General features: G+C 42.4%; 3 protein-coding genes across 5 annotated transcripts; all 3 read left to right on the top strand.

The window, feature by feature from the left end:
• Positions 1–305: 305 nt before the first annotated feature.
• LOC116931874 (vacuolar protein sorting-associated protein 13B) lies at positions 306–7,890 on the top strand. Of its 3 annotated transcripts, XM_045180126.1 has the most exons (10): positions 306–488; positions 555–732; positions 786–864; positions 927–1,111; positions 1,192–1,257; positions 1,321–1,358; positions 1,429–5,031; positions 5,102–6,884; positions 6,947–7,276; positions 7,332–7,890. In XM_045180126.1, the coding sequence occupies exons 1-7, from the start codon at positions 402–404 to the stop codon at positions 1,978–1,980; spliced, it is 1,185 nt and encodes a 394-aa protein (XP_045036061.1). In that variant the 5' UTR covers positions 306–401; the 3' UTR covers positions 1,981–5,031; positions 5,102–6,884; positions 6,947–7,276; positions 7,332–7,890. The 3 variants fall into 2 exon arrangements, with proteins under 3 accessions (XP_045036061.1, XP_045036059.1, XP_045036060.1); XM_045180124.1 differs by lacking the exons at positions 306–488; positions 555–732; positions 786–864; ... (1 more) ...; positions 1,192–1,257; positions 1,321–1,358 and having other exon boundaries at positions 1,980–5,031.
• Positions 7,891–10,047: 2,157 nt separating this feature from the next.
• LOC123477012 (vacuolar protein sorting-associated protein 13B-like) lies at positions 10,048–12,270 on the top strand. Its single transcript, XM_045180120.1, is given in 3 exon segments — positions 10,048–10,250; positions 10,253–11,078; positions 11,147–12,270. Coding segments are annotated over 3 exon segments (1,755 nt in total). The 5' UTR covers positions 10,048–10,184; the 3' UTR covers positions 12,010–12,270.
• A 1,082-nt stretch (positions 12,271–13,352) lies between these two features.
• LOC116931883 (exosome complex component RRP43) lies at positions 13,353–14,834 on the top strand. Its single transcript, XM_032939539.2, has 7 exons — positions 13,353–13,448; positions 13,616–13,661; positions 13,720–13,894; positions 13,958–14,252; positions 14,318–14,438; positions 14,507–14,610; positions 14,669–14,834. Exons 1-7 carry the CDS (start codon positions 13,409–13,411, stop codon positions 14,785–14,787), a joined length of 900 nt encoding a protein of 299 aa, XP_032795430.2. The 5' UTR covers positions 13,353–13,408; the 3' UTR covers positions 14,788–14,834.
• The last annotated feature ends 2,726 nt before the right edge of the window (positions 14,835–17,560 follow it).

Here is a 17,560-nt window from a genome sequence, read left to right as displayed (position 1 = left end):
AATTTAGCCTCAAAGCTATCCAATGGTTCGAGGAACCAACTTCCTGCATAACGCAGAGTGGTTATTATCAAACCAGGAGATCGCAGGCTTGATGAATAACGTTGATGGATCGTTGTTGAAAACTCCTACTGCTTTTACAGTGTGTATCGCCTGGAAACGCGTAAATAATTATCGAATGCAACAGTGCAGGATAATCATTTTCCCATTTTCAAACTTTAACCATTGTTTTTATTTTATTTTCGTAGTTGATCGATATATAATCGACGTAGCTATATCGATAGAGGGCTGTCAGAAACAGCTGGCAAAACAAAATAGCTTTTGGCGCTTTTGACGCGTGTGCAGCAGTGCAGCCTACATGATTTCCGAGATGGAGAATCTATGATTTTCACTAGTTGCAGAAAATGTTTAAAATAGAATCCTATGTGACGCCGCTCATTCTGAGCTACGTCGACAAGTATATAAAAAACATCAAACCGGAAGATTCACAGGTGAACTGTTACAACATTGCCCTGGTTTTGCACAATTTTTAGAACACTCTGATTTCATGGCCACAGGTTTCACTGTGGGGAGGGGATGCTGTTTTTCACAACTTGGATTTAAGATTAGATGTACTTGAGGCTGAATTGCATTCACCATTCACATTTTCCACTGGACACATTCATGAACTTCGAATCCATGTTCCATGGACAAAACTAGCTTCTGAATCTATTGTCATCACCATAAATACCATAGGTAACTTACTTTTTTGCTAGTGGTGAGAAATGTTTAACTTTATTTCTTGCAAGAATGTACGCTAAAGCTGAAAAGTACAGAGGATCGATCATCAGAAAAGTCAGGTCAAAGCCAAAAAGCAAAATCAAAACGGTATATCAGTTATTACCTCCATAAAGTAATAAATTCATAAAGCACTTTAAATAAATTTGCAGTCAAGAAGTGGCAGTGAGCCCTCCTGGTTACATTCAGTCCTTGATGTCAAAAATAGTTAACAACATCAGTATTGTCTGCAATAATGTAATTTTGAAATACTTAGAAGAAGACATAGTTCTTTCTCTAAATGCCCGTACAGTTTCACTGACGTCTGTAAACAGTAAATGGGAAACAGCCTTTACAGGTAATTTGGTGATCATTTAATTAACAAATAGATGTATTAAGATGTATTTCTATGTTTGTATATGTGCTAATCTCTCGCAGAATTGGCTGCACCAGATTTCAAGTCGAGGAAGACAGTAACAGTGTCTGATTTGACTATTTGTTTGGGTAAGTTCAAATAATAAATGAGGTTGGTGCTTTACCTGTTACTTATAAACGTTTGAATTCTAGACCAGTGTAACGCTCAAGGAAAAATCCCTACATACCAGGTTTTCTGTTGTTTTCTTTGTTTATCTTTTCACAACAAGTATAACAATTTATTTATTTTCGATCGCAAAGGAACCGTTTTTATATAGGTGTTCGTTAACTGTACGATTGTGCTCAACGTATCCGCACGCCAGTGGGGCCAAAGCTTTGAAAACCTGCATAGAATTTCTCTTCCCCAAACTCGATTTTTCGTTATCAGATCAGCAGATTCCCATGTTCATCCGAATTTTCAACTTGGCTCTGGCTTTATATCTTGGTGATTTCAAAAACATACCGAGCGCAAAAGAAGAAGCAGTAGATTCGTCTACCATCGATAACGATGCCAACGACGAAGAAGAAAACTCTGGTAGCCAGTCGTGGGCTGGCTGGGCTTGGGGTTATGTACCCGCTATTTTGCCCGTCTGGGAAAACGAGACTACCGAAGGCAGTGATGTATTGCCTTCCGATCGCGAAAGAATCTTCCAACTTGGAGTATTTGTTGAGCGTATCAATTGGACCTTCAAATGGGCTGAGATGATTCGCGATGTATCCATCTCATCCGCTCCAAGTCGGCTTCGGTTCCAGCCTTTCTTGACAGCCCGAATGCAAGGATGTTACTCTTCAAGTAACAGTAGTCGGCATTGAATGGGTCGACGTACAAGGAGGAATCAGTCACTTGACATTAGAACCTTCCTCGCCTTGTTGCTTGTGCGGAGTGCCAGAAGAAATGACTCTCTATTATCTACAAGGATGCGAACGTGGAGCTTTCCTGAACGGTTCACTTTATGACCCAGATGAAAATGTGGTGGAATCCAAACCTAATTGTCACTGGGAAGATCACGTCCAAAGAAAAACTGAAGCTACTCTGCTGGAACGTACCCCAGCATTAGGTTTTGATTACTTGTATCAGTTGGAACTTCCGAGCGAAATCACTTCCGAATATCTGTCGCAGCTGGGATCAGAACTAGAGTACAGCAACTTGCCCGAAAAGGCACTTTTCCGTCTGGCCATCAGTCCACTTCAGCTAAAAGTCTCTTACGGATTGTGTCATCGCGTTAGTGCTTTGTTGCACGCAGCTCATCTCTACAACTATCCAGATTATGCCGATCCCGAAATGGAACTGATCCGGCGGTCTTCATTCTCACCGGAAGCAGATCAGTTAGAAATTATGGGCAGTAGTTTGCCCAGCAGAACGTACCAAGTAGCAATCTTGCGACCCCTGATTTTCATTTCTATCAATTCGCCACATCCGGATTTTGACTTACAGCGGCTTGTTGAACGAAGAGTCATCCGGACGAAAGATAATTTGTATTCCGGCTCTGCTTTGTCCATGCCCGTCCTAAAACTGGCTTGCACGTGTGCCGATCTCCAAATTATCCGCCCTATGTATCCAATCCGGTTGACACTGGCGCTGCAGGCGCTTCCATCACCTCCACCTGTTCTCCTTCAGCAAGGCCACACCGTAACCCAACTCAAATTGCAAGAACTTTCCGTCGATCTTGTAATGGAAGAATGCCAACTTCCTCTTATCAAGCCCTGCAATTTTTCCGCCAGCCTAAAACTACTTCTGTTGCCAGAACTGTGGCAAACGGAACGAGCGTTTTCGCATTGGAAACTGGAATCGGAAACATTGGAATTACTGGCTAGTCGACCCCAATTGGATTTCCTTGTATTCGTCTGGCAACGTTTTGACAGATCGAGCTACAATCCCCTCCAGAGTTTGGCCATTCGACGCATTAAACACATCGACCCATCCAATTTTGCAGCTGAATATGAACGGAATCAAGATCGATTACATCCAGACGGCGTCAACTGTGTGTACCGGAACGTCAATCAGGTCGCTTAGATGCGTCAATCTTGCAACAACATCCGGTCCTTTTCTTCTCTCATATCCCGGACACTGATCATCACAATCTTATCGAATGCTTGATTCAGGCGCCTCGTTGTCTCATCCAGCGGAAGGTGGAAGCAGATAGTGCTGTACCCGTGTTTGTTTTCAAACTGTCTAGCTTCGACATCCTCCTGGATCCTGGTTGGTTGAAATGGCTGAATTATCATTCGGATGCATTACTTGAGTGTGTGTTGTCAGCCGAACCGGAAGAAGAAACCGAAAAGAAACAGCCGGCATCTTTCCGTAGCAATCAATCCAATTGTGCGCGAGATTCCGGATTAAGCAGTTCAATGGATGGTCAAACATGGCGAGCGTCAAGCTTGCAGAAATCAGCATTAACCAAATCGGCGGAAGAAATATCATTAAATCAAACCTTTGATTGGGTGGCAATCCGCCGGATGCTTCAACGTTCTATCCTTCATGTTGACATTCAGCCGAGCAGTGTTGTCATTCCGGGAGAAGCAGGAGGATTGCGACTCCGATTCCAATTACCTGCCGTTTACGTGGCATGTCCCCACAGCCGAACATCGACTTTAACCCTGGAAGATCTTCCATTCCGAGATAGCGGATCCCTAATTTCGTCGTTTCCGTGGACAGTTAGCTTCCAACATTTCGGGCTTTCTTCTGGTCATCAAATCAAAAACCTTCGTCCCATTTTGGAGCCTATATCGCTAAAAATGACGATCGCTCTAAATCCATCTACTGCACATAATCCGGCTGCGCGGAAGTCTATCGAAATTTTACCACCAAGTATCGATTTGTGCATTCATATCGATATGAATGCCATTGAGATATCTCTCGATGTTCAGCAACTACAACTGTTATGCAACAAATTTGCTGATTTATCAAACTGGTTGGGCGTTTCTACATCAAACAGTCAGACTACATCTGTCAGCCAATCGAATTTCGATTTTGGACTGTGGCTTCAGTGGGCCGTCCCCCGATTCGTATTAGCCCTAGAAACTCCATCCAGCAGAACTGTCTTAGACATGGAAGATGTAACAACTTCTCTGGATTATCAACATCATCAATACGCCAAGATTAAATCACGATTGACATCCTTATCGGTCAGACTATTCACGCGCATCGAAGAGACGTGGAACTTGGAATCTAAGACAAACGGCATCGTCTTGTCTTGCGTCGACGATATCACGCGTGATTTGATGCCATCTGGTGTTGTCGACAAGTCAGTTTCTGCTCCGGCGATAGCAACTACCCCACCAGATGTTTTCCAGAACCAACCAACAAGTAAGAATAGCGTTGCAGGAAATGCTGGAGGAATTTTATCCCTGACATGGACTCGAGCTCGTCGTCAAGACGTCCATTCTAAATGGCAGTCTAGAAATCGCCGGAAGAGCAATCAGACTGAAGAGGAAGTCGAAGAGGTCGCTATTAAGTCTGATAGTTATCTACACGAAGTGGATATCGCCATGGAACCTATAGATATTGTGGTGACGGAATTCCTCTTGAACCATTTTGTCGAACTTGTCCAGCCTGGCACTTTGCGCTTTATCGCGAATTGTAACTCCTGCTTCGACGCTTCCGGCTAGTAGCCATACCCTGCCGTTAATTTTCGCCACCAGCAAAGGATTGCGACTATTTCTGGTCCAGGAAAGATTTCTTCTTTTGAACTTTGGATGGAGCAGAATTGTCCCCCCACGTACAAAATCCAATCGGTCGAACTGTTCAGCTCAAACCTGACTTGTATAATGAAGCCGAACGACAAGGTCTTCTTTTTGTTCCAGGACATGACGTTGAAGATCGGCAATATCAGATCGATGTATCTGGATTGTCTTTGAGCTCAGGTGATGTCTCGTCTTCGATTTTCGTTTTATTTTTAAACATAAACTCAATCAATGGTGAATTCATTTACAGGATGTTGGGGGGAAGTAAGTCAAGCCAGCTGGGTTTGGCGTACGCTCAATCCGGCTTCCACTCTCCATACGATGGCCGAAAATCCTGCATTAGAATGGAATGCTCGTCAAGAACAACCGTCCGAACCCCGCGTTGGACTGACCCCCATTTTAGCCCGTTGCTCCTTCCGCGCCGTTTACGCTCCACCGATCGTTAGTTTGGAACAACAATGTGTCGTGGCTGGCCAATCGTTTGAGATCAGCGCTTCCAGCGATGTACAACTACTGATTGATGTCAAACAAATCAATTACTATGCCCAGTGGGTAGGAACTCTCCATGCAGCTGCTACCAATTTGTCTTCTGAAGGAGAACAATCAATCAGCTTCCCAAGTCATTCATTTTTCACATCTAACCGGATTGGCGTCATCATCTACGCATCCCAAGCGGAAGGATTTCTGCCCTTTGCGTCAATCAGTCTTATTCAGCCTCATGTGCTGATTAAAAATGATGAGCACGAAACAAGAGAAATTGCAGTCTATGATATCCGATCACAGCTACCTTGTTGGTCGGATGGATCCCCCGTTAAAAGTGTTTCGCTTCCGGATGAAAGCATGTTTCCCATCAGTTTAACAGAAACACGGCCCGGTCAGCCATCCGCCACTACTGGGGTGCCACCTTCCCTTTTTCGTCTTCAAATCACTTCTTCCCATCAATTGGATATCGAATTTGGCCGACCCTTCAAATTGATCCTTCACGCCGATAACATTTCTAATCTTCAATTTATGGCCAGACAATTTAAAACGTTTCCAGACGAAAGAAGAAAATTCCAGACCATCTCTGTATCGTCAAATCAATTTGAAAACGAGCCAAGTTATAGTTGAAATTCCTGTTAACTCGGCCGTGGTTGTTGCCGGCCTGAACGATATGTCGTTGAATGTTAGTTGCCAATTCGACACGAATGAAGAAAAGCGAGAGAAAATGGAAGCCAACTTAATAGTAAATGCATTTTGTGTCAAAGCGGACATGGACCCGGATTTAAACTTGCAATTGTGCGACCCATTTAGCCTCGACTGTCGTGTCCAGTTGCTGTGGACCCACTGGTTATCTGATGGACGCTCATTGCTGCACGCATTTTGTCGAGCCGATAACCTTCGTCTGCATGCTGGACCGCGTCAAATTTCCGTGTGTCAATCACTGACGCAATGGTTTCTTGACAATTGCCCTCCATCGCAGAACGACGATCCCGTCCGTAAAGCCACGGCGGTCAAGGATGAGCAACATTACCAAGATGATTTACGGACTGGAGCATTTGATTTCCAAGTGCGTGATACTACCACTCAACAGTCTACCTCATCCAGATGGGCACAAGCGGAAGAAAAACCACGTCCGTATCAGGTGGTTTTTAATGTCCAACCGGCCTCGATGTGCTGGGCGTACCCTCAGCCAAGAATCCTCACTAGAGTTGATGTTTATCCGATTCCTCTTCTGAAACCGGATGGAGCCGGCCAAGACCCAGTGCCTGGAGTTGAACAGGTTGATTGCACCTTGGAATTTTGGGATCCTTGCTGTCAAGAATTCCGAATTTTGAGACGCTTTTCGCTATCGGAAACTCGTTTCACTCGAGTTCCTTTACCAGGCATATCTGCTCAGAGTAAACAAATTGTACAAGAAGAGGGGAAGAGAGCCGAAAAAGAACTTTTGGATAATCAAGTGGCTTTTTCTGATATGTGGCGCATTGTGATGCATTTCACAGAAGAAAATTTGCCTGAAAACCGACCGAAAAAGATCATCGCTGCTCCTCCAAGTAAGAAAATCCATTCGACTTACTTGTTGAGCAAAGGGTTAATTGTCACATGTGTGCATTAGGTTTGGTGGCTTGTACCAGGATTGATTCTTACTTCAATGCTTCCATGGTGCCTGACATTCAATTGGGTTTTACATTCAATCAGATTTCATTATCTCTACACAATCAAGTGGCTATTCCGTCTTCATCTTTGCTGGATAGCCAATTTCATCTGGACGGAACGATGCCAACAGATTTTCCTTTCGCAACTTTAAATTTCAGTTCCGTTTCGGCCAACGTACGATATCGATTGGCAGAAACGTTGACAGCCTCTTTGGATCTGTCTTCCCAAGTACAAGCTAATCTCATCAACTTTCGTTTCCTTGTTGATGAGTCTATTCTCGAGCCAACAAGTATACAAGTTTTAAATTTTTCCATTTGCCCATCATTAATCGATTTAATTTCTAGATATGGATGTTCAAAATCCTGCTGGATGAGAGCAAATTAGTGACCGCACTGATTTCGAGCCATAGATCCATGGATTTTAACATCGGCCAATCTAGCGTTCATACCTTGACAGCATGTTTGAGCTCATGGAACGCGTATTTCAGTCGAGAAAGCCACACTGATCCTATCTATACGCATTACGTTTTACAAAATGACACCCAAAACGTCCTGCGAATCGGTCAATCTGGGACAGGTGAATCGATACTGCTGACGTCACGCCAAGCTCATCAATACGCCTGGAAAGTTATGGGAGAAAATAACCAGTTACACGCGTGTATGGAAGGTGGAAGATGGCGTTGGTGTCAACCGTGTTCCATTGACCGAACCGGGTACGGTTATCCGTTCGGTACTGGAAAACCGTCCTAAACTCCCACTGATTTGGACCGTCAAAGCTCTTAATTGTATCCAGAAGCAAGTCACAGTCCGTGGCCAGGTGCAAGTCGCTAATCTATTGCCTCACGCGCTGGAAGTCAAATTAGTACCATCCAAGTCTGAACCAAGTGGGTCCATAGTAATAGGCGAAATGAAAGGCCATATAGGTGCGTCTTCTGTTGCTCCTTCATTTGTTTTTCCGCTGGAACATCTCCACGCTGTTAAAGTGCGCCTACCCAGCAATACGTGGTCTGGGCTGATTCCCGTTGTCCAGCTAGAAACGAAGACGAGGAACGTTTTATTAGTTCGAGGTACTCAAGTCATCAAATATAAGTTAAAAATTAATCTTTAATTTTTCTTGGCTTTGACAGTGGCCCAAAAAGACAAAAGCGATTCGCTAAACTTGTGGTGTCACCTGTGGACGGAGAAAATTGACCGCCATCATTCTAGATTATTAGTAAATCTATTTAAATGTTTAAATTGTTGACGGAAAAAAACCCTGAAAAATGTCCACTGTGCAGGTTCTCTTCTCTCCATTGTATATGGTGCGTTCGTATTTACCACAACCACTACGACTGCACCTGCGAACCCCCGGACTTAACTCGTCCCTCTTCTCGGAAATCGATGGACGTGGTAGTCAATCTGTCCTGGAATGCCCGGGCAGTGTTGATCATGGCCACCAGCTAAGTTTTCAGCTGAGTTCTAGTCTACCAGAATCTACCCCACCAGTTCCACTGTCGTGGACGATGGCTTCGCAAAATACCGGAAGTGCTAGCCCACAGTCACCGTTTATTGACGATTTGCTGGAACAACTTTTCACTGACCGTCCAGTTGAGAAATGGCCATTCTCTGAAGACTGGGACTATATTGATTCAACTGACATTCCGCAACCGAAAACGGATGTTCGAGTCACGTTCTCTAGCCTACACCGATGCTGCCATACGCTGTTGGTCGAATTGAAACCATGGGCATTGTTCATCAATCACTCTGGCATTGATTTGGTACTGAAACGGGCCAGTGATTCGACCGGCTGCTGGACTCTTCCCAATCGGGCAGTAATGGCGCCTCCACCTATGAACGACGATACATTTCAAATTGGCATCACCAAAGAGGAACAAACGGAATCTGCATTCTATTCCCAGCCGCTGCTTTTACAGGACCAAGACCACTTTCACTTCATGTACCGACCAAGAGTAGAAGGTGCCATTCCTTTGGAAGGCCACTGTTCCGTTCAAATAAATACAGAAAATGGCACTGTATGCTTTTTGACGTTGACCTCCAAAATGCACGATGGCATTCGCATTTTATCCATTCAACCAACATTCCGTATCCACAATGACACAGGGAGTGTTTTGAAAGTCGGTTGCGTGATTGGATACGATCAATTGACATGGAAACAGACGATAATGGAACCTAAAGGAGACTCTTGTGCTGTTCCCTTGCTATTTTGGCAAGGTGGAGGAAAAAACTCGGACCATCTCTTCTTATCGATTCGAGCTTGTTCAGACTGGAGTTGTCCCATCCAACTTTGCCATTCAGCATCTCGGATCTCAAACAGCTACAATTTCAACCCACAACGTTACTCCGTATCTGTTCCGTTGTCTAACGAATGTCGGGAATCCGAAACCATCGACAATTGCCCTATCATCATTACCCGATTGGAGCAAAATGGACTGACGTATCTTTCTGTTGCTGTCGATCCTAATCCGTTATGGGTTCTTATCAACAAAACTGAATTGACTTTGGCATACGCTCAGGCTTCTGATTCTATTCCCGGTCAGCCCGAATCGGATTGCGACAAATTTTATTGGCATGCTGTTATTGGGCCCAATGAAGCGGCCTTCTATACCCCACCATGGGGTCAATTGCGCTACATGGACATTTCACCACCTACAAATCTTCCGAGACTGTTACTTGCTTTGGAAGAGACCCGCCCAAAATGGAGCCATCCAGTACATCCAAGCCATGCATACGACCAATTCCTTAGCCTGTCACCCAATGTTGACGTTATGGTGAGAATTGTTAAGACAATTACACCCAATCAAACGGCAATTTACATCGAACCCGTCAGTCTTGTTGAGATATCCGCTTCGGATGTACGAGGGCGAATTGAACTCCCGCAAACGCTTCCGCATTCACCAGTTGAACATATTCCAGTTGAGCCACTACGCCCGACTCCACGTTTACCTTATAAGACGGATCGCAATTGCCAAAACCTTCATGAGTTAGCTGGTAATCAGTTGGCCGGAATTTCCGATATCGTTTCGGAAGAAAAGGATTGGAATGCAACTCTTTACTGGCCAGAAATTGGTGTTTGTTTTCGGGACGACACTACTTTCCAACGCCGGGAAATATCTCGATTGACAGTCCGACCATGTTTTGATAGACTACTTGCGCAGTCCTTCTGCGCGTCGAATCATTCTCCGCTGCGGACATATTCAAATGGACAACCAAATGTATCAGCCGCAGTCAAACGTACCAGAAGCCGGCAATCGACCTCAAGATGAAGAGAATCTCAAGGATTCGATTTCCCGGTCATTCTTTTAGCTCAGACTTCACTCACGTGGCCAGAGAAATCGCTGACCAAATTATTGGGTACCCTTCGTGAGAACGCGTTCTTTGTTTTGGAACTTGGCTTGACTAATTCTGGTCGACCAACGTCGCTGGATTTCCAGTTAGATCCAGTTTTTGTTTTTGTCGAAGACCGTTTCATCGTGGCGGCCATGGATTACCTGAATACCTTTTCATTCAATTCACAAATTGTTAAAAAGAAAACCAGTGAGTCTTCGGGAGTGGTGTCGTTTCCGGATCGAGTTGCCGAGGCATTGTCCAGCCTATCGGTCTCGGTCAACTTAGATCAGTTGACAGTGCGAGCCATTTCGCTCGATTTAAGTCTACGCAGTTCCGTCAAACTCTACATTGCATTGGATCATTCCCCCCTCCGATTGGACGCGTTTGAGCGCTCTTTAGTTCTAACGACGCCTTATAAACTAGGCCAAACATTGGCAATGCATTACGTTTCCAGTGCCCTCTTCAAAGCTGGCTGGGTCGTAGGGTCTATGGAATTGCTGGGTTCCCCAACCGCCTTGGCCCGTACTGTTACTATTGGTTTAAAAGATTTCGTTCGATTACCATACCAGGGTATATGGCGTGGCCCACGAGGTTTCATTGCGGGAATTTTTAACGGTTCTGCCTCTTTGGTGAGTCACGTTACGGCTGGAACAGTAACATCAGTCACCCAGTTGGCAAGTAGCGTGGCTCGCAATGTCGATCGCCTATCTTTCGATTTGGATTTCCAGCAACGAAGCGAAGAAGGAAGAAGAAAAAAACCGCAAGGTTTGCATTTTAATTCCGCATTCTCTGATGTATTGAATTTAATGAATTTTTAAAATTATTTCTATCAGGTTTGGTCCAAGGAATCGGTTGGGGCCTAAGCGCTTTGGGATTGAGCTTACTAGGCGCTTTGGGTGGCTTGGCTCATCATCCACTTCAGTCACTGATTGATGACGGAACGGTTAGCCCTCGTGGTCTAGCCGTGGGTTTAACCAAAGGAATTGTGGGTGTAGTAGCCAAACCAATTTCGGGAGCTGCCGATCTCGTCGCACAAACCGGTCAAGGTTTGTTGAGTGCAACCCAGTGGAATGAACCATTTCATGCTCGACGACCACAGTTATTGGGGACCAATCAGCTTGAACTAATATGTTCTGGACCAGCAAAAATATTGTGGAAACTGAGTGACGAGATGCCACCATTGATCGGACATCAGACTAAAGCAAGTCGGATTTGTTGCTGTTTGGAGGCCATGAGAGCTCGTGTTAATGATGCTCTTCCAATTCGCGAACAATTAGCACCCGTAATTTTACTCGTTTCAACCCAGAATTTCTGCGTTCTGAATGCTGAAGACGGAGAAGTCCAAGTGGTCCTTGACTTGAGCGAAGTCGACTGTTGGGCTCACGAATCCGATCCAACGGTCATTCTGGTAAGACCTACTCCGTTGAGCACTCCGGCGGCCATGGAACCTCGACGTGACGATGAATTCAATCCTCACTACGACTATCAGCGAGTCAGTGAGTTTGTCAGACTTACAACACCATATTTTCTGCAGGACGTTGCAGTGGAGACCATTCAAGACGCTGCAGCCGTCTATCAGACATCTTCAATAGCCACTATGGAATTTTTTCTCAATCCCACTACCAAGGATTTCTTTATTCAATGCTTTCAAATGGCCAAACAGCAAAGAAAAGGAACTGGTTTTGCTCTTATTTGAATCGTTTTTTGGTTGCTAACTTGCCTTGGACCGCTCGCAATTGTCAAACAATTTTGTGTGTGTGAACAATTGGGAATTTGAAAATTGTTAAACCTATTTGTTGGTTAATGCTGTTTGTGCTATATATCTCTTTTCGTCACGTTGATTTCTGTTGTTATTTACTTATCCCGAAAAGTGCCTCTTAAGGTTTTTTAATAGTGTACGTCTTCATTCGTTGTCGTTAGGGTAATTCAAGAGTTAATACATCAATCGGTTACATAATTCTAAAGATGCAACGAATTTCTAAAATTCACTTGAAGTATAGCACTCAATGAAAACTCTTTTTCCTCTCATTATCTCGGGCTCGGCTAATACCGTTATGGCTTTAGCTACCGTATTAAAATACGGAAGACACGAGTTACTTTGTATGGATTTTGTTTTTCTCACATTAGAATGTTTAATTTTGTATTTTATTTTATTTTCTTGGTGTATTTACATGTGTTTGTGACTTTGTGTGTGTAGTTGAATAGTGTTATTTAGGACAAAGCGGATGGTTAAATTCAGATATGGGCCATGTTGCCAGTGGCGTTCGTTGCGGTAGTTTTGGGAACCCTCTCAGGTCACATATTAAGGACGGGACTCTTCGACAATTCCTATGTCGGCCATGTATTTTTCTTAAATTTTTTATTGAATTAAACATTAAAAAATTATTATTGACTTACCAAATATCCCTATACTGAAAATTAATTCTTTATGAGATATTTCTTCTTTTCTATCAGAAAAAAGTGAAAAAGGGCGGGCCGCCGGTGCCATCTGGGAGCCAAAAATCCTAACTCATTGCTTCTTTCAATTTCGAGTTCTGTTGTCAATCACCAAGAACTTATGATTTTTGGTTGATAAATAGCACCAGCCGCCAGCCCTTTTCCCCCTCTTTTTACAATTAAAATCAAATATCTCCTTAAATTATACATTTCATGAAGAAAAAAATTATGCAGTTAGAATCGCCTACTCCACTCAAATAGGAAGGTTTTCCCATTGCCTTTTCTTTTTTTGTCCCGCCAAAAATTTTTTACCTTAGGTACACCCAGCGCCAATACATGTAGCGAGTATGATGTGAACATGTGAAGCGAAACGCTAAATATTTTTCCACTTTTCTTTATCACATACAATTGATAAACTCTGTGAGTTAATGTAATAGCACTCATATTTTAAAAAAATTTATCTTATTTTCAAATCTTTTGAACTGTTTTCTCTGAGAGCGGAGTAAGAGCAACCATGGTTCTATTTCTAACACGATGTAACAGGGATGACTCTGCTAGTCTGCTCATAGGTTATAGCCTGCGGCCTGCTCGTCAGCCGTAACTTGATTTATGACCATATTCATATCATTCCCATCTCCATTATTATTATCTTATATAATATGGATGACAGCTTGAGTGTAGGGATTAGGGAAGAACATGGTAAGACAACCCTGCTTTCCTTTATGTCAGCAGCAAGACTAGCAGACGATCTCATTTTATGAATCACGTCAGTCATCACATGTTAAATTGTTATTCTCTGATATTTGCTTGCATCACTTATTACAGTGATCCGTTCTAAGACTTAATTTTGTTTAACCTTTGTGTAGAGCGATCTTGTCTGGAGAGACTTATCGACATGGCGACTGACCACAAGTAAATTAAAGTTTTATCTTTGTTTTGATACTCAAATTCATCGTTCCTTATTGCAAAGAACATTGCAACCGCTTGAATTCTACAAGACTTTTCTCGATCGTAAATCGCGCCCAGATGGACGAAGTCTACTGGAGTTTAGGAAAGTGACCGTAAATGCTGGTTCAATTGGAACAGCTGATGGCTCAGCCATTGTAAAATGTGGAAATACCACAGTTATATGTGGCATCAAAGCTGTAAATAGTATAGCCAATATAGTTGTAATAATAAAAAGGAAAATAATGAGAATTTATGTCCAGGAAATTGCAGTACCAGGAATGGATGAACCTGCAAAAGGTTTTATTATCCCTAACGTGACACTACCTCCATTATGCTCGTCAAAGATCAAATCTGGTCCCCCTGGAGAAGCAGCTCAAACAGCCACCCAGTTTATAGCTGAGTTAGTGGCTAACAATATCATCCTTGACCTGCACACCTTGTGCATACACAGTTCTAAATGGGCTTGGGTTCTTCACTGTGACCTAGTCTGCATTAATCTGGATGGCAGTTTATTAGATGCTTGTGTAATAGCATTGATAACTGCATTGAAGAATGGTGATTTTAACTACTCTTATTATTACTGTTTTTAATTATGCAAAACTAATTCTTATGCTTTAAAGTGACCCTTCCTACTGTCACTTATGATGAAGAATTGGACAAGTTAATTTGTGACTCAGATCAGAAAAGGCCACTTGAGGGCATTAAACAGCCAGTCACTTCAACATTTTCACTGTTTGAAAAGTATTTACATTAATGTGCATATGGAAACCCAAACAAACAAGAGCTTAATTCCCTTGCATTTTAATTAGTGGCATTTTAATCAGCGATCCCACATCTGAAGAAGAACAATTAGCTGCAGGCTTAACGTCCATCACCATGGAAAGTACCCTTGTAACACACATGTACAAACCAGGTATAAATTGAAAACCACACCATTTTAACTAGACAAATAATTTCTGTTTCTGTTAAAGGGGGATGCACTCTTGATGAGAAACAGGTTAAAAAATTGATTCAACAATCAGAATTAAAAGCCAAGGAAATTGTAAGATTGATTGAAGAGGTTTGCTTGTCATCAATTGCAGAACGATGAAATTGTTTTCATCCTCTCTCTTCTGTGAAATAGACTTTCAAACATCAGTTTCAATTAAGTATAAAGATCAAAATTCAGAAATCAATCTGAGATTCAAATCTTGTGCCTAGAAAAAGTAATTACTAATCTCCAAATCAAGCTCAGCAGTTTCACTTTAACGTCAGTACCTGCATGGTAAGGAAATAGTGGTATGCATTAAGTCTCCAGATCCAGAGATTAAAGATAGCAAACATAGATGTATACAATGAGTATAATTATGTACTTGTTGGCTATCATTTTTCTTTGAGCTGTTTTATTATAGGCAACCTTTATGTTTGACCATGCTGGCACTTAACATTAGTTTCAGCATTAGATGGCAACAGATCTTCATTTGAGCTAACACGCCAGGCAGGTAAAACATCATCATGTGTTAGACTGTATGGTTACCTGTGTCAATCCTTGATTGAATGAATGAATAATTTTTCCATGGATAAAGGGCAGGCCAGTTTCCCGATAGGGATCCTATCAAAACTCTTAGGTACCCAATATTTACCCCTGCCCTTCTACAATGAACTGTTGAGTGTTGACCGACCGACACTTTTTCTGAAACTTCACCAGATAGATGGCGCTGATGGCGTAGCGGTATGTGCCATCAGCGCAAGTTGGTTCCGTACAAAACATAAGTTATACCACAATTGCAAACTTGAGTGTAAGCCCAAAACTTTACCCTAGCGCAATCTTTTGCGATTTAATGAAAGAATTATTTAGCAATGTTTGTTTTGAAAAACAGTACTACTTAAGGCGAACTAATTCAGCAAACCATTCCAGTCCTGTTCTGTTTCAAATGAAAAGTGCTATGGTGGGACCCTTTTCTTTGTTTTCAAGTAGTTATTCTAACATTAGTCCATAGGCACGTTGTTTGAGTTTCAAGGGAAAATTGCAGCGTAACAGTAAGCTGCAGTTATTGCTACCGTCTTAAGTACGGTAATTGCCCTACCACTGTTTCATGTTTACCCTCTTTTGGCATGAAAGATATAGGGTGTGATACTGTGATGGAAGTCGGTAGCTACTGAAAGCTTATTTTGTTTGAGCTACAGTTCTAAATATGCCCGTCCCATATCGATTGATCTGATAATTTTCCGTGAATCCGTTTCATCGTTCCTGAAGCCACATTGGATTATCCATTAATAATGAAATGCATCACCTCTCCCCTGCGTTGGTAATTACACATTAAAGAAAATATGTAGAGAATGGTCAATACATAATTAAACAACATCTTGTAACGAAACTTCCTCTCGCTGAGTGTAAACTGTGTTCTTTGTATTTCTGAGGTTATTCGTCACTTCCGGATCATTTCCGGAAAACGGGAAAATTTGCATATCAGGTAGTTAGGCAGTCTAAATAAAAAATCAAGTCAATCATTCACTGAAAGTGTTTCTGAATATTTCACAATACCTTTCCACAATACCTATTATACAGGTTTTAATAGACCTTTATTGTGTCAGATCAAATCCTAAAAGATTGAATGCTATCGTCGTCTGCAATGTCTGCCATTAGCTATATGTAAACATGCAAAAAATTTTGCTCTCTTGATTTAGAAAGTTTTCCAATCGTTTTGTGCATCTGTAGCAACAAGTAAGTAACAAGTGATCATTATACTTATCTATGCGTTACTATTTTGCTTTATTGTTAGAATTAGGAAGGTGGAAGCCTGTTATGTTAACAAGCAATGATCAGTTGGATGTACATATATAACAAGCAATTCAATACTTCAATACTCAGATTGTGCTTTGGAAAATGCAATCTTCTGATTTGTCTTGGGTTAAATGTCCCCCAGTTTTTCTTTCAAAGCATAGCAGAAATATTATTGGTAAATTTTATGCTAGAGTATTATTTGGCAATGAATCTCATACATTGAAGTGTGAGTAGACTCAAAAGGATTGGCTAAACTGTTTCGAGCTTGAGCCCCACTTGTTAAGCTATTACTATTTAAGATAAGATATCTGACATTTTTCATCTATATCTAGAGTATTTATTACATATTAACTGTTTTCATCTTTCTATTCAATATCGTGACTTCTGTTTGCACTAGATATTTCCTTGTTTGGCTGTTTGTGACAAGCTCTTTTTCAAAGGAGATTGAAGATAAGGAATGTGTGATTGCTGTTTAGCAAAAGTTTCTGCTTTTAGAATGAACATTTTTATTAGTACAACTTATTTTATATAAGTAGCACCTCCTTTTCTTCTGTCAGTTTCATCGTTATGGTTCCAGTAATCCCAGGAAAAGACCCAAGCTTGTTTTCATTTTCAAAGATGTGCCATTTTTTAAACCTTCGTGAACCATAATCATACTAAAAACCCTTTTGTAAAATTTCAAAATTTATATTTTTTTTTGTCTGATGTCTTTACATTTGTTACGCAGGGTTAATAAGACAAATTTTCCTGACAGTCACCTCTTCGTCGTTTTCGCCATCATCTCGTCGCCTTCGCCATCGTCGCGCCGCCTTCGTCATCTTCGCCTTCGTCGTCTTCGCCTTCGTCGTCTTCGCCTTCGTCGTCTTCGCCTTCGTCGTCTTCGCCTTCGTCGTCTTCGCCTTCGTCGTCTTCGCCTTCGTCGTCTTCGCCTTCGTCGTCTTCGCCTTCGTCGTTCGTCGTCTTCGCCATCGTCGCGCCGCCTTCGTCATCATCGCCATCGTCTCGTCGCCATCCTCGTCCTCGTCCTCGTCTTCGCCTTCGCCATCGTCTCGTCGCCGTCCCCGTCTTCGCCATCGTCTCGTCGCCGTCCCCGTCTTCG

Source organism: Daphnia magna, linkage group LG10 (assembly GCF_020631705.1).
Source record: "Daphnia magna isolate NIES linkage group LG10, ASM2063170v1.1, whole genome shotgun sequence".
In the NCBI taxonomy this organism is placed as follows: Eukaryota; Metazoa; Arthropoda; class Branchiopoda; order Diplostraca; family Daphniidae; genus Daphnia; species Daphnia magna.
This window is presented reverse-complemented; position numbering and strand designations above follow the sequence as displayed.